A 20,800-nucleotide genomic window follows, 5' to 3' on the forward strand; every position below is an offset into this window, starting at 1 on the left:
GAATTTAAACTCCTCTGATTCAAAAGATCCAAGAGCATTAAAAATCAAACCATTAATCTGCAGAGAAGGCTGGTTTAACAACAACAAAAAAGAACGTTCGCAGCATCCTCAGTATCTGGCCTGATGCAAAGGTGAAAAAAAGTGGACTTTGAATGTAGGGTTGTGAAGAAGTAAGGCGCCGTGACATCTGGTATTTCTTCACAAGACAAAGGAGAAATGAAACCCACACAGTCTCCTTTTGGGTGACTGGGGGGGGGGGGGGGGGGGCGCCACTGGATGTCCCACTACTTCTTTACTCTTGTCCCACTACTTCTTTACTCTTGTCCCACTACTTCTTTACTCTTGTCCCACTACTTCTTTACTCTTCACATTTGTTTCTGTCTTCTTTCTATTTTTCTTCCTCCAGGCACGAATAATACAGAATGTTTTATTATTCTTCGTCCAGGCACGAATAATACAGAATGTTTGTTACCGTGTCTATGAGTACACAAGTAAATAACCAGATTTGCTTCTTTTCAATGCTTCCCGGTAGCTTGCGCAGGTTACAGAGTTGTCAAGCAGTGTGAAAAACCATGGCTAAACATGCCTTAATCCACGAACACTCTGCATCCTTTAATAAATATTGAATCATAATCATACCATAGGCACAGAAAGCTTCACAAACTGCTACAATTTTGGAAGCACCATAAATATTTTTTATTTTAAATTTATTAATCGACAACTGAACCAATCTGAAAGATAAAATTTATATAGAGACAGGACTTGTTAAACTGTTATACCTTCAATACAACTTTCGTCTCCATGATTGTACCAGCACTCTGAAATGAATGTCATTTCCAAGATAGATGCTTTATTAACATAAAATTTAAACTAATATATATTGTAATTTGAAAATAAAAGTACAAGCCATACTGAAAATTCAAGTTCTAATTACAACAGTCTGTCAAACCATTAGAAAAACAGTTTTCATAATCCTGAAAGTTTTAAACGAAAAGACTCCCAAAAAGTAAACAACAATAAAACATAAAATTATAAAAGCCAAGAATTCAGCATAATTTTAGAACAACATTTTATTTTAACAAAGATTCCAATATGCCCTTTTCATATCAAACCAAATAAATTACAGATACAACAAAAGTAGAATTGGACAACACCTTTCTTAGACTTAGTATGGTACTTTCCCCATGTTCTTTTTGAAATTACACCATGAGAGAATATGAACACAACCTGTATGTTGATAAAACCAGACTAAGACTGGTAATGACATTTTGTTCTAGAGAACATGGGCAGGGAGAACATTAGAGGGAAGGGTAGTCCCTGTGCAGTGCGACTTAAAGTATTGTTAAAGAAACATTCTTGGGGGAGGGTGGGGGTGGAAGAAGAGTCAACTATGTTTGAGCTAGATTCACATCTATTTCTTCACTTGTGATTGTGAAACGTAATCTTCAGGTCACTTTGCTCAGCACTCGGTGGAAAGGAAAAAGAAGAGACAGAGAATCAGAGAGACTGATTATAAGAGGACTGCAGAAATGACACAGGTCTGATCTTTATCACATTCACATCAATGGGACTGGAAGACCGGAAAGAAAAAGAAAAGTTGTGGATAACTCACAATAGGTAATCATAAATAGTCCCAATAACTTTGGGGAGAGTGAAGGCTCACTGATAATGCCGGAAAGTCTTGATCGGTGTTGTAAAATATTTTTTTAAAAATCAAATAAAATAAATGTTGTAGGCTTCATTTTTGCATCTTAACTTTCAGCGACAACCGTACATATATTTAAAAGTTAACTTCCCTAACTTGTTGGTATTGCACGACCGAAGCCAGGATGCTCCAAAAATCCTACAGGATGTGGAATGAGTAGTTCATGGGGGGGTGGGGGTCTTGAGAAAAAATCCTAGACAGAGAACTTGCGGGACCATGCAGATCTGATGCTGATTTATCTAAATTAGTTCAGAATGGCAGTTGTAGGTCTTTCCCCCAACCCCCCCACCTCCCCCGCAAACTTTTGTGAGCATACTTTTTTTTGCGGTCAATTGTGCGTCAGGTGTCACTTCAACATGCACTGTTCTAACAATGAACACATTTCTCCCAATGACACAGCGTTTGAAGCGTTTCCCACAATGTTTGACAAAAGTAGAAGATCCATAGGTCTTTTTATGTTACTTCCCTGATACATTTCTACTATATCAACAGCATTTCCAACAGAACTGTACTAATGCCCCAGCCTTTTGAACAGTGTAGCGATACTAGTAAGCCGATCGGACAATAAAAATAATTATGAGAAAATTCGAAGAAAAATGGATGATCAAAGGAAGAATTATTGTACTTTAATTATTTTTATTTTTGAAGAAGAAACGAGAACTTTCATTCTTTTTCTTCTTCAAGTGCCAGATCTGAAACAGACATTGGCAAATTTTGTTTGCCATTTATTTCTCTGCTCAGAAGCACATTATCTCACAATCTGATCTGGACCACCCCCCCCTCCAAAAAATTTTTTTTTTTTAAATTGAGTGCACTTTTGCTATTATCCTTTCATTACATCTAGGCATTATAGACCCACAGGAAAATTTGTCATCACTCTGACAAAAATAAATAAGGACGTCAACAGCAAACCGGCAAAGAATAACATTAAAAAAAAAAAAAAAGAAGTTCTACAAAGTCTACTCAAGGACAAAATGCTCAACATCATGTCTGTTGTAGTCATACTTTTAAAAACGCAGAAAAAGTCACTAAAATTCCATATGTAAAAGACTTGTAATAAAGGTAAACGGACAGAGTCGGTCCACTTTTTTTTCTGTCTGTTGTAAAATCCAAGTTACCAGAGTGGGCCACTGTGAGGCGGACACCATCATAAGCTCTCATACAAGTCAGTGAGCTCCACACATCTAGCAAAAACTTCTACTCATCTTAGACTTCTTTCACATCTACACCACCATACAGAGCAGAAAAGATGACCACATACACCATATACCAACACAACAATTCTGTAAAAGACAAAAACAAACAACACCAGGAAGAGCTATGGGACTGCATCCTCATCTGACTATTTGTTGTCGTTTCATCTTCCTTTCCATCTTCTTCTGCTTCTTTTCATCCACTTGCTCTTCTTGTGGGGGTGAGAAAAACCAGGGCCCAAGTATATTCACCCAAAGCATGTAAAAAGCTCTTCCAGGAACCTGAAAAAGACAAACACAATGGGTAGGTTATGAATGTCGATGGTTTAGTGGTTAAGCTCTCGGACTCGCAACCGTTACGTCGTGGGTTCGAATCCCGTCAGGGGCCCGACATTGTGTCCTTGGGAAAGGCACTTTGCACAAATTTTCCTCACTTCACCCAGGTGGAAATGGGTACCCGGCTATAGACAGTGAACGATCTTGTCAGTTTGATAGTGTTTGAGCGCGTGAAATCCGCAGCTTGCACTGTACGCTTCCGTGGAAGCCGAGTATGTTTCTGAGTGTTCTCAGAGGGTCTGCTGGGGTAACAATAGTTGTAAAGTGCATAGAGCATGCTCTTGAGCATGGACATGCGCTATATAAATGCATTTTAAAAACACTTCCGCCCCGCCACCATACAAAACTTTTTATACAGTGGAGTCCATATAAACTGAACACAGTGTTAATATGAAATCAGCGGTAATCTGAAAGGAAATTAAATTCCCTTTTTTTGTCCTACTATTTGAGCAACCTCTCACTCTAAACCAAAAACTTGCCAAAGAAAATTTGGTGGTCCCCCAGATTTCAGTTTAAACAGACTCCAGAAAGATATGAAGCTTTTCTCCATGTCAGGGGAAAAAAACATCAACATATGAAAACCAGAAATTCAGTGTACATTCTGTATCAACATTATTCAGCCGTTTTTGTTTTTTTTACTTTCAGAAAGGAGGAAAATGACCCGATTATCTTTAAAAAAAGTAATAATAGAAGAAATTGTTTTGCATGAAAACTGTGGGGGAAGCAGAAATAATACACTAATGTTTTATTACATTAATTAATGATGGAGGTGTTACCATAGCCTCCAAAAGCTCAATCATGATCAAATCTGGCATATTATCTATCCTTCATTGATGGGTCAAGTATCCAAAGTCAAAAACAAAAGACAAGAACTTTTGACCGAAATGGGAATGTTCTGAGAGAGGAGCTAAGGATCCTGTTGTACCATCCCTACAGCATTTCTCTTGTTCAGAGCAGTAAAGCATCAACGTTTAAAAAAAAAAAGAGTAACTCAGTTTGTTTTTTTAGTTTTAGTAGAGGTTTTACGGCGCTCGCAACTGCATAAGGTCATATGAGCGCCAGAAGATTAGAGGTGTTACAAGAGAGTAACAAACATAAAAAAGAAGAAGGGGAGATAAGGACGATAGATGTTTGATAGGAAAGAAGAAGCAAACCACACCAGAGCACCCGCCAACCACCCACAGAGTAACTCAAAATCCGCATTAGTCTTGGGACAGTACCGTAACAATACAAACTATACTTCCCTATAACTGGATCCACACTATAAATCCATTTAAAAAAACCCAAAACAAAACAGAATACAAAGAGCCCAGTTCCAACAAGTGTCACGACTCAACATTACTATACAGTAAATTACAGCACAGTAAACAGCAAAGCACACTACTCCTCCACTGGGACACCTTTATAGAACCAAGCAGTCCATACAGGTGTCTTCAGTTCAACTCACTACACAAGTCAGTACAAAAATTACATTTCTTATCAAAATATAGCACAACTCACCAACAGCAATAACAACCAGAAGTAGTTGGACATCAGTGTTGCAACTTGAACCATAGATGTAAGGAGTATGAGATCTTTGATGTGTCTGTAGAGAGAAACAGATTTTTAAAAAAAAGAAGCAAAACTTAAAATCTTAATTCAAGTAACACTAACATGAGGGGAAAAAAACAAACATGACAGGTCTCTTGAGGGATCTTATTTCAAGCCTGAGCACTTTTGGCGATAGGGAAGGCTGATGATAATGAAAAATCTAGAACAAAGATGTTAAAACTCCACAAACATGCCCAATAAGTAGATTAAAAATAAATATATCATACTTCATTCTCCATAAGGCTCTTATTGTGAAATGTTTAAATAAAATAAAAAATAAACATCTTATATATGGTCGCCTCTAATGACAAGCGGGCTACCCCAGATTTCGGGGGTTTCCAGAAATCTTGACCGACACCAAAAGTGGGCATTACCCTACCAATAGGAGAAGTTTGGTTTCATTGTTGTGTGTATTTGTTTGGTTATAGAGAAAATTCTCCTTGTCTTTTAAAGAAACTAAACAAGGGGCAAAAAACTTTACCTGCGATTTTCTCAAAACTGCATTTTTTTAGATAGCCCCCTTGTGCTTAGAAGCAGGCCATCTGAAATTCTCTGATTGTAAATAACCAAAGCAAGGATTCATGAACAGCAAATATTAAATTAAGGCCTGATCAAAAGTAAAGCATGTGAACTTAGAGAGGGGGGGGGGGGGATCACCACAATGTACATTGAGACTTCACTTGAAAAGAGGGAGTTAAGAACATGCCACAAACACACGGTGCTCACTCAGCCATTCCTGCCTCCATGTTGAGATCCACCCCAGGGTCAATCAACTGTCCTTCATGGTATGTGGCTCGGGACATGCTGGCCATGAATTGGTACGTAGCCAGGTAGATGACGGAACACAGAACACACATGATCTGAAAAGAAGCAATAAATCTGAATTAAGCTACATATCTATTATTTTTCACAGGCATCATTTTACACAAAATATAAGCTGCAGCAATTGTTGGGCTAAAAATCACAAAAAATACATAAGAATATAAGTTTAAAGGAAAAGGAAAGAAACCAACAAGCAAGTGGGCTTTGCACTGAGCGCAGCTGAATCAAGTTAGTCTTTTTTGAAAAGGCTAATTTACGTTGTATGGGAAAACACCAATTTATGATGTGCGTGAAATCACCAACTTTTAACTGAATGCCTTGCTCATGTGGTGATAAGACCTGATCTTCATTCTCTACCCAAGACATAAAAGGTAGAGGAATATCATTCGGTAGCTACAAGACCACATGTATGTGCCATCATTCGTATCTGTTCCTTGTGTCCATTATTATTATTTCCCTTATTTGTCAATCGTATTCATCTGCTTTATTTCTGTCCCGTTTCTGTCCCAGTCATGCATCGTCTGACGTATGTCTTCATTGTGCTTGATTATTAAAAGTCTACGTCAAGTCACAAAGAGTGTTGACATTTATCTATGAAGACATAAGAGATACATCATGACCACCATCCCTTGCCCTGCCCCGGGCTGCGGCGTGGAGTGGCCTGCATCTACGCCGACCGAGGTGTTGACACGCCTCATTGACATCCACGCCACCACAGCCCATGCAACACGAGCGAATGCACCGACTGCGGCAGCCAAGGCTGAGAAAGTGCGACGCCCTGTCGTGTCTGCATCCGGAACGAGCGAGGCGTGGTCATACTTCACCCAACGGTGGGCCGACTACAAACAAGCGACTCGCCTCACTGGTGCAGACATCGTCTTCCAGCTTCTCGAGTGCTGCGATGAATCGCTACGAAAGGATCTCACTAGGACATTCGGCGCCCTAGCCTCCAGCGGAGAGGACACTGTCTTAAAGAACATCAAGAGCCTGGCGGTGCGCCAGGAAAACATCATGGTAGCACGGGTACAGCTACATCAAATGAAGCAAGACCGGGACGAGCCTGTCAGAGCCTTCGCCGCCCGCCTCAGGGGCCAGGCTGGGGTTTGCAACTTCAAGATAAAATGCCCTAGGTGCCCTCCAGATGTCCACGAACCCAGCGTGGACTATAGCGATATGATGATTCGTGACGTCCTCATCCGAGGTCTAATTGATGAGGAGATCCGACTCGACATCTTAGGTGAGTCAAAGCAGGACATGTCCCTCGAGGATGCACTCTGCTACGTGGAGGCGAAGGAGAGTGGCAAGAGGTCAGCCAGTCGCCTCGTTGAAAGCTGCTCCTACACCACGGCAGCGGCCACAAGCTCCTACAAGCGCAGTGAGAAGCTCGGCACACAGGGCAACTTGTTCCAAAGTAAGGGCCAAGCGTTCCCCTGCAATTACTGCGGAAAACTGGACCATGGGAATGGTAGACAGGAACGTATGAAGAAGTGTCCGGCATTTGGTAAAAGATGCACCAGGTGTGGCCTATCCAATCATTTCGCCAACTTCTGCCGACAGTCGTCACGGAATCGCAACCCCTCCAATGCCCTGGATGACTCTGCTGCCGCCTTTGACAGTCTATGCGGTGCAGATTCCGCCACACCAGTGTCTAATGCGCACTCTGTATCCCTAGACCATCATGTATACAACGAGTTTTGCAGGGCATGGGAGAAGCGAGCATCCGACCCTCAGCCTTTTGTGAATGTCACCGTCCAGGCAGTGCCTTCAGATGCCCAATCTCTCGGCTTCCCGCCATCTCTGAGAGGCAGCACCTCTCCCGTCAAGTACCAAGCTATGGCAGACACTGGGTGCCAGTCGTGCCTGGCGGGCGTAGCACTCTTGACTAGGATGAGCCTCACCCGCCGCCATCTCCTCCCTGTCAACATGAAGATGACAGCTGCGAATCGTGGGGCCATTGACATCATCGGAGCCCTTCCCCTTCGTATTTCTGGTACATCTCCGTCCAACACCAAGCTGGTGACTCACCAGATGGTGTACTTCACCACATCCACTGGTCGGGTGTTCCTAAGCAAGCAAGCCTGTGTGGCTTTGGGAATAATCCCTCCTAGCTTTCCGACCATTGGCGCCACCAGTGCAGCAATCAATTCGAAGGACAAGCCGGCTTGCGGGTGCTCACACCGCCAACCACCTCCGCCACCACCAACCTCCCTCCCGCTTCCTGCCACAGAAGAGAACAGAGAGGGCTTGGAGCAGTGGCTCCTAGATCACTACAGGTCCAGTACCTTCAACGTGTGCGAACATCAACCTCTACCGATGATGTCTGGCCCTCCCATCCACCTCATGGTGGACCCTGACGCCCGTCCCGTGGCCCACCACACCCCCATTCCTGTCCCAGTCCATTGGCAAGACGAGGTCAAAGCCGGCCTAGATCAAGATGTGCGACTGGGGGTCATCGAGCCTGTCCCCGTCGGCACCCCAGTCACCTGGTGCCACAAGATGGTGATCTGTCCGAAGAAGTCGGGTAAACCAAGGCGCACGGTTGACCTCCAACCGCTTAACCGACATGCAACGCGGGAGACACATCACACTCAGTCTCCCTTCCACCAGGCCCGCAAAGTGCCACCCCACACGAGGAAATCGGTTTTTGACGCGTGGAATGGCTACCATAGCATCGCTCTTGCTGAAGAGGATAGACATTTGACGACGTTTATCACCCCATGGGGTCGTTATCGCTATCTCGTGGCCCCCCAAGGCTACATATCATCCGGGGATGGATACAGCCGCCGCTTCGATGAGATTGTCGCCGACTTCCCCCACAAAACCAAATGCATTGACGACACCCTTATGTGGTCAAACTCTATTGAGGAAGCCTTTTTTCAGACCATCAAGTGGCTTGACCTATGTGGCACCAATGGCATCATACTCAACCCATCCAAGTTTCAATTCGCCAAAACTACGGTTGAGTTTGCAGGTTTCGAAATAACTCCCTCTACCGTGCGCCCATGTGCCCGCTACCTGGAGGCCATTCGACATTTCCCCACACCTCGGAACATCACCGACGTCAGGAGCTGGTTCGGTCTCATCAATCAGGTATCCTATGCCTTCGCTTCCGCCGAACGCATGCTCCCATTCCGGGAAGCCCTGAAGCCGGGGAAACGCCTCGAATGGACAGAGGAGCTCGACCGTCTGTTTGAATGGTCAAAGGAGGCCATCATCAACGAAATCCACCAAGGGGTTGAAATATTTGACAAGAAGAAACCAACTTGCCTAGCCACCGACTGGAGCAAGGATGGCATAGGCTTCTGGCTCTTCCAGAAACATTGTACATGTCTTTCGGAAAAGCCATTTTGCTGCAAAACTGGCTGGAAGATCACCCTGGTCGGTGGTCGATTCACATCAGGAGCCGAGTCCCGCTATGCGCCCATAGAAGGTGAAGCCCTGGCTGTGGTTGATGCACTAGACAAAGCACGCCATTTCACCTTGGGTTGTTCCGACCTGATCGTGGCGGTGGACCACAAACCTCTTTTGAAGACGTTTGGGGACCGGTGTCTCGACGATATCCCCAATCCCCGCCTCAGGAACCTCAAGGAGAAGTCCCTTAGATATCGTTTCCGCATCGTCCACATCCCCGGTCTACGCCATGCTGCAGCAGATGCCGTCTCCCGCAGACCAGTAGGCAGCCCTAACACTCTCAGACTCCCTGATGATGCCGCTCCCATTCTGCTCCTTGATGACCCTCCCTTGACACTTGAACTGCCACACGACTTTCTTTCTGCCATCCGCACCCAGGAACTGGATGACACCAACCAGGTATGCTCCAAACCTGACCTCGCTCCAACTGAGGTGATCAAGTCAGTGACTTGGGACGAGATTCGACTTGCAACATCCAGCGACTCTACAATGACTGCTTTGAGTAACACTATTGAGGATGGGTTCCCTGAAGACAGGGCTTCTCTGTCCCCTGATCTTCGCCCATACCATCAATTCCGGGAGTTCCTCACGACATTTGATGGTGTCATCCTGTACCACGACCGGGTAGTCATCCCCCCGTCGCTCCGTGAGCGAGTCCTCCAGTCCTTACACTCTGCTCACCAGGGCTACCTAGTTGCAGTCGACAGGTACAGTAACTGGCCTATCGTTGAAGAAGCCTCCCATGGGTCTGCCGGCCTCGTTGCCGCGTTGCGTCGCATCTTCGTCACGTATGGCATCAGTGATGAACTGACATCGGACGGAGGCCCAGAGTTCACGTCCCTGGCAACCTCAACCTTCCTTCGCAACTGGGGTGTCCACCACAGGGTCTCTTCAGTCGCCTTTCCCCACTCTAATTGTCGCGCTGAAGTTGGAGTAAAGACAGTGAAACGGTTGATCACTGACAACACGGGTGCACAAGGATCTTTAAACACTGACAAGTTCCAGCGCGCAATGCTGCAATACAGGAACACTCCTGATCGTGACACCCACCTATCCCCAGCGATGTGTATCTTTGGACATCCAATACGGGACTTCATCCCCATCCACCCAGGGAAGTATCAGCCTCACAGTACCTGGCGTGAAACCCTTCTGTCGCGAGAGGATGCACTGAGGAACCGGCACATGCGCACCGCTGAGCGCCTCTCTGAGCACACTCGCATCTTACCTCCACTCGTCGTCGGTGACTGTGTGCGCATACAGAACCAAACGGGAACCCACCCGACCAAATGGGACAAGACGGGCATTGTAGTCGAAGTACGTCAATTTGACCAGTACGTCGTTCGAGTGGATGGCTCTGGCCGCGTCACTCTTCGGAACAGAAAGTTCCTCCGCAACTACATGCCAGTGGTCCCACGCTCACCACTGACAATGATCCCGGGTGGCACCTCACCACCACAGCCGGTGCCTCAGAATGTTCACACCCCCGGGCATGCCAAGCCCAGCGTGACCTCGCTGCCCTCTCCTTGCCCGGATCTACCACAACCAGCTGACGTTCCGGACCCCCCAGCACATGATCCATCGATGCCCAGTGTCCCCGAATCCAGGCAAGAACTAGCACCTGATCCACGCCCTGCTGTCGAGACGGTGGTTCCACAACCTCAGGCTCAAGCCACCCCGCGTGCTCTACGTTCGCTCCAGCCGCACAACGCCCCTGGCATACAAGAGCAAGATGCTCCCATAGGCGTGAGCACGCCTCCAGGCGGCCCTCGGCGATCGGCGAGACTGTTGGCCAGACAGAGCCCCAAGTCAATTGACTCTAAATCTTATTCTGATTCAGATCATTGATCAATCATTTATTCCTTGTTGTATCACCATTATTTCTTGACATTTCATCAGTCTTTTCTGTTCTACTCCAAAGACTTGGGGGGCGTAGAGGAATATCATTCGGTAGCTACAAGACCACATGTATGTGCCATCATTCGTATCTGTTCCTTGTGTCCATTATTATTATTTCCCTTATTTGTCAATCGTATTCATCTGCTTTATTTCTGTCCCGTTTCTGTCCCAGTCATGCATCGTCTGACGTATGTCTTCATTGTGCTTGATTATTAAAAGTCTACGTCAAGTCACAAAGAGTGTTGACATTTATCTAAAAGGATTAATATTCCAATAAATAAATCATCTAAAGGTGAGAGGATTCCAACAAACGTAACGATCAAATAAAAACTGTCCTCCATCGAGGTGAGGTTTCCTTCATCCACTATTGTTTATGTATGCATTTGCTAGTTAAAAATATTAAAATAGTAACTTACCGCTGAAGTTGTTGTAAAATAGTCCCAAAACAGGAAATAGTACACAGTGTAGTAAAGGACCTAAAAGACAAAAAAAAAGACAGCTTGAATTGAATACATAATCAAGAAAAAATGGACACAATAACAAACGACCATCAACAGTAATCAATCAGTGAGTCATCTCTGAGTAACAACTAAAATCTACAGCAAACCAAGTGAAGTATTTTTGTGACCATTACCAATGCCTGTTTTATGTACATGATATGATATATGAAGTCACAGACTAACAAAGTAATTTTATTTTCAACTTCAATGGCTAAACTTTCAGACCGAAACTTCTAAACTAAACTTGCACAAAATCTCTCTCCCCTCTCGTCTTAAGGAGCTCAAAACTTTTTTTTTCTCACTCTAGCCCTTACTCTCCATAACTACCACCATTATCCATAAACAACCCCAAAACTTTTTCAGACCGGACCAAACCCCATCTCCTGGAGGCCACTGTTTTGGATAGAAACTGAGCCATTTCGAGCTAAACTATGAGTCAAAAAGAAAAGCCATACAAAGCTGTCCTAATTTGAGAACAAATAACCGAAACGAAATCAACCAAATAACAGAGTTCTGGATTGAGTTTTTCAGTGATGATAGAGCTTTGTCCACCTTAGACCATTCATTTGGAAACTGACCACCTTTAAAATACTCAATGGTTTATTCATTCACTGACACTGTGTCTATAGTATAGTAGGTTTCCCTTTAAGTGGATCATAAATTTGCTGACGTGATTAAATGAGTTAACAACATATGTAATATATATATATATACACGTGACATACACAAACTTACATTTGCGGCGGCAATAACTTTTATATAAAAGCTGAGGGTACTCTTGTTTTCCTCAGCAATCTGTTTCTTGCCTTTTGTCCCTTGTTTTCCTTTCGGCTAATAAAGAAAAAAAAATCAAAAATGTTTTTTCTTATTACACGTACATAGAAGCATAAAGCCTGCTTGAAAATTACAGGTGATTTATCAGAGGAGGAATCTAAAACAGAGAACAAAATTTACACAGGTACAGGAACAAAAAAATGGTGGTGCTACTAAACGTAAAACAAGCCAACAAGTATGTTTTTGTAGTTTGCATCTGCTTACAACTCATTATATTTATGGGGAGGAAACTTACTTTTACAAAAAGAAATATTTTTATTTTACTGTAACAGTTACAAACCTTTGAACTGAACCATACATATTATTATTGTATGTTACACCATTACTTTCTTCTGACTCTGACTGTAACCAAAGCAGGCTACATGGTATCTATATATAGGCCCTTAGTGATTTGGAAATGACTTTCAATGTTTTAATTGTGTAACAGAGAGCAAAAAAAAAGTCCGGAAGTTACAAAGGCTTGATTTGAGAAAATGGGGAATTATAGTGAAAATGGCATTTTTGGGGAAAATTGACTTTAAGGATGTCACCTCATCAACCATTTTCCTCATCCTCACAGATTATTTTACGCCATGCGAGAATCTAAAAATTATGTTTTTGAAACCTTTTATCTAAAACAAAACAAGCAGGTTCATTCAGTAACATGACAAAATAACTTTGAATTTTAACAATTATTCAACAGTCTGTTTCGGGGGGGGGGGGGGGGGGGGGGGGCACTCTCATGATCTAGAGGTTACGGTGTACGCCTCTCATACAATTTAGGTCTTAGGTTCGAAACCTGACGGTGATGGAAAATCTCTAAATTTTTCTCCTTTCACTTTTTTTCCCACTAGATCTAGATCTAGTCTCGAAAAGTGCTTACCATTCCTGTTGAACTGGGTTACTTAGGCGTACATTACAGAGTGTGGCATTGAGGAAAATACAAATGTAAACTTTATCACGTTTTATCATGTGTGTGCTGTAAATCCTTTATTTTTTTACCCGCTATCATGCTAATTAATATCAAAGGAAACATGTTGCAACTTTTCCGCAGTGACTTTTAATGAAGACAGTGTCAATTGCCACAGAGTGATGTGATGACAATTGACGCCTTGCCTTGTAGAAATTGGAGCTCTTTTACGTTAGTGAGTGTGTGCTCGGTGTTCTGCATTCGTGAACTTCCACTTACATACGCCTCTCTCTCTCTGTATGTGTCTCTCTGTCTCTCTCTAACCACCATCCCCCAGGTGCCGGATTTATGTCCCCCGATATATATATATATAAGTGTATTTCGCCACCTCGCCTTCCGCCCGGTCCCATCAGTCAGGCCCCTCCCTGGGCTCTGGCTCACGCATGAGCACCGAGCATCATCCATGTTATGACTTGGTCCCATCTGCAGCTCAAGTGAGTGTGCATCAGTCTGCTTGGCCTTGAGTTTGTGTGCGTTTGTGGCCTACTTCTACTTTTAGAATCGCCTGTGGTGGTTCTACACCGAAGAAGCTTAGGCTGGCCTACGTCTCCAGCCTAGCCTACGTCTCATTCAAAACACGCCAAGATGAAATCGACAAAAAAGCATTCCAATTAAATTACAATAATGAATTAACGTTTGCACAGTGGTTATTGCAGAACAACAATAACTCATGGAAAAGCTAGACTTACAGGCATTGTGTTCAAGTCTTGTTTTGTTTTGTTTTCAAAACACCGGTAGACAGGCAAACAGCTGTCTCGCTCAATCAAGGCAGTGCAGTGTAGTTGATTCGGCACAATCGTAAGCAAACCACAACACACTCTTGTCAGTTCCGTGCACTCTGTGGTACAAGAGTTATCTATCTTTAAGAACAAGAAAGCTCTTTGGCTAGTGAAAGTGAAAGCAGAAATATTGGTTCGGAAAGTTATTATATTATTTCATATAATTCTATTTTATTTTCAAAATTAAACAAGTATTTTTTAAAATTATAAATTAAATCCACTCTTTTTCTTGATTTTTAAGGATTTTTTTGGTGAAATATCATTATTTTTAGTCAATGTGAAATGTATTTCTAGATCGATTTGAAACTGCGTCGAATCCGGCTTTTTTGTTTTCACATTGCCCTTTCACCTTTTGTTTCTGTTTGACAACACAACACGTCAAAGCCGCTGTCACGGTCCAACCAAAATAACGTGTGCTGTAGAGAAGCAACAGTACATTGACAAGAGAAGTGGACCCTGCAATTGAATCAAAATATTATGCTATTCAGGCACAGTTTAAGAATGTGAAACAATTTTCATGATGATGATGTACACACAATTTTAATTTTCTCAAAACAGACCCAGTGACCACGTAACGGATGCAATGAAACTTGCAAGTGACTACTACACTTAAAATCTAGACCTAGACTTAGACTACAATCTAGATTTCTTATATTTCTATTTCTACAGTCTAGATCTACATCTATCTACGTCTAGATCTATACCTCTAAAGGTCTAGTGTTAACAGTTGAAGTAGTAGACTCTAGCAGTAGATCTGATCTGGATATAATCTATACAACGGACAGCACCGACTTAGAAAAAAGTAACAGCAGAGACTGGCCGAGAAGGAGAGATCAGGAAAACACAACAACTTCTCTAGAAAAGACTTAAAACCTTCTGATTTTTCAAACCCAATTACCCAATTTGACAGCAAAGTCGAAAGCCGAGCTTTACCATGGGAAAGCGGGATTCATCAGCACAACACTGTGCTCCTGTTGACCAATATAGAAAACAAATTGGTGAGTTGAAGTAGTGATCGATAAATCAAAATTAAGCAATTGCATAATATTGGGTGGCAGAGCAAATTAAAATTTTAAACATATAGATATATATATTCTGCTATGGAGCTATATATGTGGGTGTGTCTAATTACAATGAGAAGAGCAACCGAAGCTTGTTTGTGTGTTGTAACAGAATTTTCTCCTACATTTTATTAATCCCTTTTTTAAAAATTTAACAGCGGATTTTTCCTGTAACAGCAATCTTTTTTGTCAAATTGTCTGACAAAAACTATTTTGATGATTCACAAACAGTGTGAACTAAAATATATAATGGCCAAAAATGTCAGTGTGACTTGCATTTCCCCCTGTCTTTTTATAATCTACCCGCAACACCTACGCTGGCCAAAAATACAGGTACACTGAGTACAGAAGCTCCATTTACACTCTCTCACCATGAGCCACCTTTCTTGAAGTCTTCGGGGGAAAAGTCTTGGACACTGTGTATAACATTATTACCTTGCGACCGAACATTGACTCACATGAAATTGGAAGGTGATGTTGCTTAAATATTGTTACTTTTAAACATAAGAACGTCCCCGCAAGTGGTGGTTAGTACTTGTGCATTTATAAACATGTGTTTGTATGAGATGGGATCACCTCCTCCCCACCCCTCTGAAAATTCAGTTAGCATCAATTAACCTCCACCTAACACTGTTTTTTCCCCAAGAGGGTTATTGCGGTGAGGCGGACACCACTCAGGACCACTGTTCTAACTTTTATGGAAACCCTGACTGAACAAAATGTTGACTGAAGGAACTATGCATTAAATTTAACAGTAAACTCTGCCTAAATGCACTTCATAAAGGTATGCTCCACTCAAATGCACACTTTCATCATATGATGGGATTTTGCGAATTTATAGAAACAAAGGCATGGTTACTTCTCTTAAACACATTATGCTTCAATCCACTAAATACACCGATAGAGCTAGACAAAGGGAAATATTCCCACAACCTAGACAGTGTGCATCATGATAGATAACAAAGACAAGTCTAGACAACTGGATACCTGTGAAGGCCACTCTGCACAATGAAAGTTATGGACAGCTTGTTCTGTTCTCACCTTATGGACACATGGGACTGGACAAGAGATTTATGTTCGGGGGATGACTGAAACTATGACGTTTGACTGGTCACTCGAAATGTGTCTTTGAGAGAAGGTATCCCACTAACTAGTGTTTGGGTGACTGTAATGGTTTCATTGAACATGCTGACTAGTGCCTTATTATTGTCAGATTTTCCTGAAAACTTGCATGGTGTGTTCCAAAGAAATTGTCTAAAGGCTGGCGAAATTTCATTACTTTTCATGATTCCTTCATAACCAGACCTAAGACTTACATGTGTGAATAATAATAGGTAGCATTTGTATAGCGCAAATCCCCCCTCAACAGCAAGCTCTATACGCTTCGCAATCTATACTAATACCCCAGCAGACCTTAGAACATTCTGAAACAACCTCAACTTCCTGGGAAGCATACAGTGCAAGCTAAAGCACTAACATACTGACAAGATCTCTGGCTAGGTACCCATTCCCACCTAGGTGAAGTGAGGATAACTCGTGTAAAGTGCCTTTCCCAAGGACACTACGTCGGGCCCGCGGCTCGAACCCCCAAACCTGCTACCTCACGAATACGAGTTCGGTAGCCAAACCTCAACGCCACTATTTGAACCCCATCGTAGTTTGCTTCAGCTGATTGTAGATTCAGTCTACTTATAATTATCAGATTGATAAACTGACCTTGAGAGAGTTGTAAAATGATACGATCTGAACAAAAAGGGATTGGCTGATGTTGAAAAAAGCAACCCTAGAAAAGATTTGAAAAGAAAGAAACAGATAATATAACTATTAGCACCCGGTAATATCATGTAGGCCCTACCAGCATAGGAAGAGATTCTCTTAAGCTATTACTGCCTAGCAGAGGTAAACACACAAGTTCTTAAGTTCAAGGAAAAAGGTATGGTTGACAAGAATATAAATACTTTTCTTTATTTTTCTGTCAGAGTTTTATTAGTCTTTTGTGCATATTTTGTAACCCCTGTTTCTGTTGTTTCAGGTAAACAAGACTGGAAAAAATCACGGAAAGATGTCAAACTGATGAAGAACCGGTCTGAACAAGACAGTCAATCTACTGCACAGGTGAGCAAAATACAAATTTGTCTTCATATAGTTCATCAATTTTGGAGTGGTGTAATCTGTAAATTATTCTGCTGCAAACTTTGTATAACACTCTTGGGAATTTGAAGTTTTGGTCTCCCACACAGCTCTCAGCAAAGTGCCAGTACTTCCACATTTTTAAGAAAAGAAAAGAACAAGTTGAAATTTGATTTTTTTAAAAATAATTATATTTCTGTTTTGAAGGTGGTGACAGTTATGATTGGGAAATTTCATTTAATGCAGTGTGCTTTGGTAATTTCTTAGCCTTAGGGGCACGTCCCTGATAGAACTTGTCATTTTACAGATTACTACAGTGGAATCCTGTTATAACGAGAGGGAGGGGACCGGTGCCAAATGTTCGTTATAGCGGGATTCTCGTTATAAGGGATCCAGTAATAAATTCAAGGGAAATAGTAAAGTAGGCCTAATCTATGAGTCTAGTTTTCGGTTTATTTCTTTTTGTAATCTCCCCTGATGATGATTTGGTTCAACATGGCCTTTAAGTCTTACTTGATCAAAAGTCGAATCAGGTTTCTTTCTCTAGCGCTAGCGATGTTGACAGCTCGGCGTAGGCGATCAGAAAGAAAGTTCTCTAGGCTAACTCGCCTGCTGTGTTGTCACCCACCCCACCACACCCTGTGGTGCGTTCCGTCTGCTTGTGCACAATGGGAACATACCACACCCCGCCTACGTCACACATTCGCTCCGTCCATCACAGTACAGCAATGACCTCTCCATCCCCGCATTGGAGAAGTGAGAGGCATGGTAGGCCTAGATAACCTAGACTAGGCTGGCCTATAACACGATGCGTTCTGCTTGTCTGTGCATGCCACACTCTCCCCACTCATTCAATCAGGCCTTCATTGTTGGCACATGTGGGCTCTCCCACTCTTTGTTCTGCTAGATAACCAACAAGTTTCTCAACTGGCGAGGTTTTACACGAATAAATGGCCTATGCGCTGTGCACAGCAGCAGCAATATTCCGCTATAACCGACTCGCATGTTTGTCTACTTGCGTTATAGCAGTATTTTATTTGCAAAGATAAAGAAGGGAAAAAACGGGGTTTTAGAAAAGTGTCTTTATAACAGTCTTCTCGTTATTTTAGGACTCGTTATAAGTGGATTCCACTGTACTTTAAAATTGTAGCCTAGGAAATTTTGAAAAACGAGGACAGTAAGTCATCACACATGAAGACCTGAAGTAGCTCTGAGTTGCGTTATAAGAGGGTCATAGTGAGTTTACTTCAAGATCAAGGGCTCTTCAACAATATTGGTAATCTGAACATATTAATATTATATAAGTTGTATATGTGTCGCAAGGTGGTGGAATCATGTGTTCGTCAATTTTGGGGCATTTAGGGTTATTGGTGTCATCATAAAGCTTGTTCATTTGTCTTGCTTTCATTGAAAAAATTACTCATCTCTCTTGAACAGGAGTCGATGTAATTGCAATTGAAGGAAATGGTGTTGTTTGGTTTCAGAAGTAAAATAAGCAAGAAAATGGCTGACAAAATGTGATGACTAACATAGCTTCAGAGTCCTTGGAAAATGCTAAATTACATGTTTTGTGCCTTTGATCAACATTTTTCAGTAAAATCCACACAGAAATGTGTTTATAAATGGACATTAATATTGTTGAGCCTCCCCCCAAAAAAAATTGAAAAAAATTGCCCGTCCATAAAAATACAGACTTCTTCACTTTCATTATAATTTTGATAAGCGCCTGATTTCACAGCACTGCGGCGGCGCTGCCTAACATATATTAATATCAATGTGCAATTTAACATATAAACAAATATCATTGACAATTTTTCACTTCTTCTCCTTTTGAAAATTTCACCTGTGTGTTTCTTCTTCAAGTTTCATATGTCAGATATCTTTCAATGCTTAAAAGGTTTGATTTTTTTCCCCCTTCCTACAGCAAATCGTCCTGATGTTGGGTGTTGCTATTGCTGTGCTGTCCTCGTTGTACGTTCTGCTATTCTGGTACCTGGGTGCTGCATCACTAGATGAAGTTAAAGAAGAAAGACCTGTATAGTGATGAAATGACATTGGAAGACAAGAAAGGAAATTTTATAAGATGGGATTGACAGACACGAAAATAGTACAACTTTTTTTGGCCTCAGTGACTTATGTTGAAATGTTCATTGCATTTTGGATGAGATTTTTCACCGGACTGCATCTGTTCATTGGAAGTATCCTGTATCCATTGTGCAAGGCAGCATGGAGTGTGTGGAAAGTCTGTAATCTTTTTCACAAATGCCTTGTATGATCGTCGATCGTGATTCATTTCTTTGAATGTCATAACATCTTTTTAAAATCTTCCCCTTCAGAACTGGGAAACTAGATTTTGTTTAAAGGGCTCTATCTCTCACTATAATGGTTTGCCACTGAATGTCAGGACATATTGTTATATATATTCTTCCTTTAAAAAAGAGTCAGATAACTGGCTTGTATTTCAGCAGGTAAAAGAGCTTTTTTTTAGGTGGAATTTCTCTTTTGGTCCCCTATCAGCAACTTTTATTTTGGGGGGTGCATTTTAAGGAAGTTTTCCCATTGATATGCTTAGCCATTTGAAAATTAATAATGCTAAATGCATATCATGTAATTGTTTTGACCTCCAACCATCATATCTTCTGTAATCTGATGCCTCAAAACAAATTTCTTGTTTGGGCAAATATATCAAGAACCCCCCCCCCCCCCCCTTTTTTCCCCCCCAATGTTTATGAAGTGCAATATTTATTCTAATTCTACTATTTTCATAATTATAGCGCAGTAAAAAATATGTAGTGCAACTTATCCTCAAATATCTCTTTAATTGGTGAATTAATGTCACCCGTACTTTGCACGTATCAGTTTTTATCAATTTGTCTTAATTTAATCACATTTGTCCACAACAAATGAGGCTCGATTAAAAAACTTTTCTTCATAGATTTGTATAAAATATTACAAATCTCCTTCGCATGGACAATGGAATTGTTCACAGCACTTCCCGCTTCTCACATACATTTTGTATACGCATATATGGGTTATGTCATAGCTCACCAATGATACTTTTTAGTGGCAAAACTAGTTACAAGAAATTAATGTTATAGTGGACACTTTTTTGCACTAAAAGTTCTCAAAACATGCGTTCAATAAAGAAAATCTCACGATTAGAAAAAAATGACAGACTTGCTTTTAAAAGCGATATTGTCCCAGCTGTAAACCTTTTAAAATCAATAGAAACCACCCACTAGGATTTTAAAATTAATATTTATTGAGGAATTTTCTAGAATAGAGCTAACAGGTCTTTACAAAAATATTGATCTGTTAAGACAAATTGATACAAGTCACTGTGCCAAAGCTGGAGAATCTATGTTCGATAGATAGTCAAGGAGATATTTGACAGTAGGTTGCGCCATGCATTTTTGACTTCACTATAATTGTCTCACTTGTGTGTATTAGAGTCTCTAATTTTGATGGAGTTTTATTGCTGGAAAATATAGCTTTGGCCAACTTTCAAAATGCTTCCAGGGATCTTTTTGTCGTGGATGAAAAATGAAAGACAAAGGAGTATTGAAATCGATTAGGGTCTATTTCTTAAAAAGT

At 41.7% G+C, this 20,800-nt stretch overlaps 2 protein-coding genes across 2 annotated transcripts; one reads left to right on the forward strand and one right to left on the reverse strand.

The window, feature by feature from the left end:
• Window positions 1–1,052: 1,052 nt before the first annotated feature.
• Window positions 1,053–14,099, reverse strand: LOC101849396 (transmembrane protein 208). The gene is made up of 6 exons (XM_005105762.3): window positions 13,926–14,099; window positions 12,189–12,284; window positions 11,370–11,429; window positions 5,551–5,684; window positions 4,735–4,819; window positions 1,053–3,180 (listed from the first exon to the last, which is right to left on the reverse strand). The coding sequence occupies exons 1-6, from the start codon at window positions 13,929–13,931 to the stop codon at window positions 3,040–3,042; spliced, it is 522 nt and encodes a 173-aa protein (XP_005105819.1). The 5' UTR covers window positions 13,932–14,099; the 3' UTR covers window positions 1,053–3,039.
• Window positions 14,100–14,356: 257 nt separating this feature from the next.
• Window positions 14,357–19,311, forward strand: LOC101849636 (triple QxxK/R motif-containing protein). The gene is made up of 3 exons (XM_005105763.3): window positions 14,357–15,013; window positions 17,109–17,191; window positions 19,131–19,311. Exons 1-3 carry the CDS (start codon window positions 14,950–14,952, stop codon window positions 19,245–19,247), a joined length of 264 nt encoding a protein of 87 aa, XP_005105820.1. The 5' UTR covers window positions 14,357–14,949; the 3' UTR covers window positions 19,248–19,311.
• The last annotated feature ends 1,489 nt before the right edge of the window (window positions 19,312–20,800 follow it).

The sequence above is a fragment of the Aplysia californica genome, unplaced genomic scaffold (genome assembly GCF_000002075.1).
Source record: "Aplysia californica isolate F4 #8 unplaced genomic scaffold, AplCal3.0 scaffold00490, whole genome shotgun sequence".
Classification (NCBI taxonomy): domain Eukaryota; kingdom Metazoa; phylum Mollusca; class Gastropoda; order Aplysiida; family Aplysiidae; genus Aplysia; species Aplysia californica.

Excerpts from the sequence above, each read along its gene's own strand:
- LOC101849636 (XM_005105763.3), top strand. The coding sequence starts at position 14,950 with ATGGGAAAGCGGGATTCATCAGCACAACACTGTGCTCCTGTTGACCAA. Across the intron at positions 15,014-17,108 it reads CCAATATAGAAAACAAATTG|GTAAACAAGACTGGAAAAAA; the intron begins GTGAGTTGAAGT and ends CTGTTGTTTCAG. Across the intron at positions 17,192-19,130 it reads ACAGTCAATCTACTGCACAG|CAAATCGTCCTGATGTTGGG; the intron begins GTGAGCAAAATA and ends CCCTTCCTACAG.
- LOC101849396 (XM_005105762.3), bottom strand. Across the intron at positions 5,685-11,369 it reads ATTTTACAACAACTTCAGCG|ATCATGTGTGTTCTGTGTTC; the intron begins GTAAGTTACTAT and ends GCTTCTTTTCAG. Across the intron at positions 4,820-5,550 it reads ATGGAGGCAGGAATGGCTGA|ACACATCAAAGATCTCATAC; the intron begins GTGAGCACCGTG and ends TTCTCTCTACAG.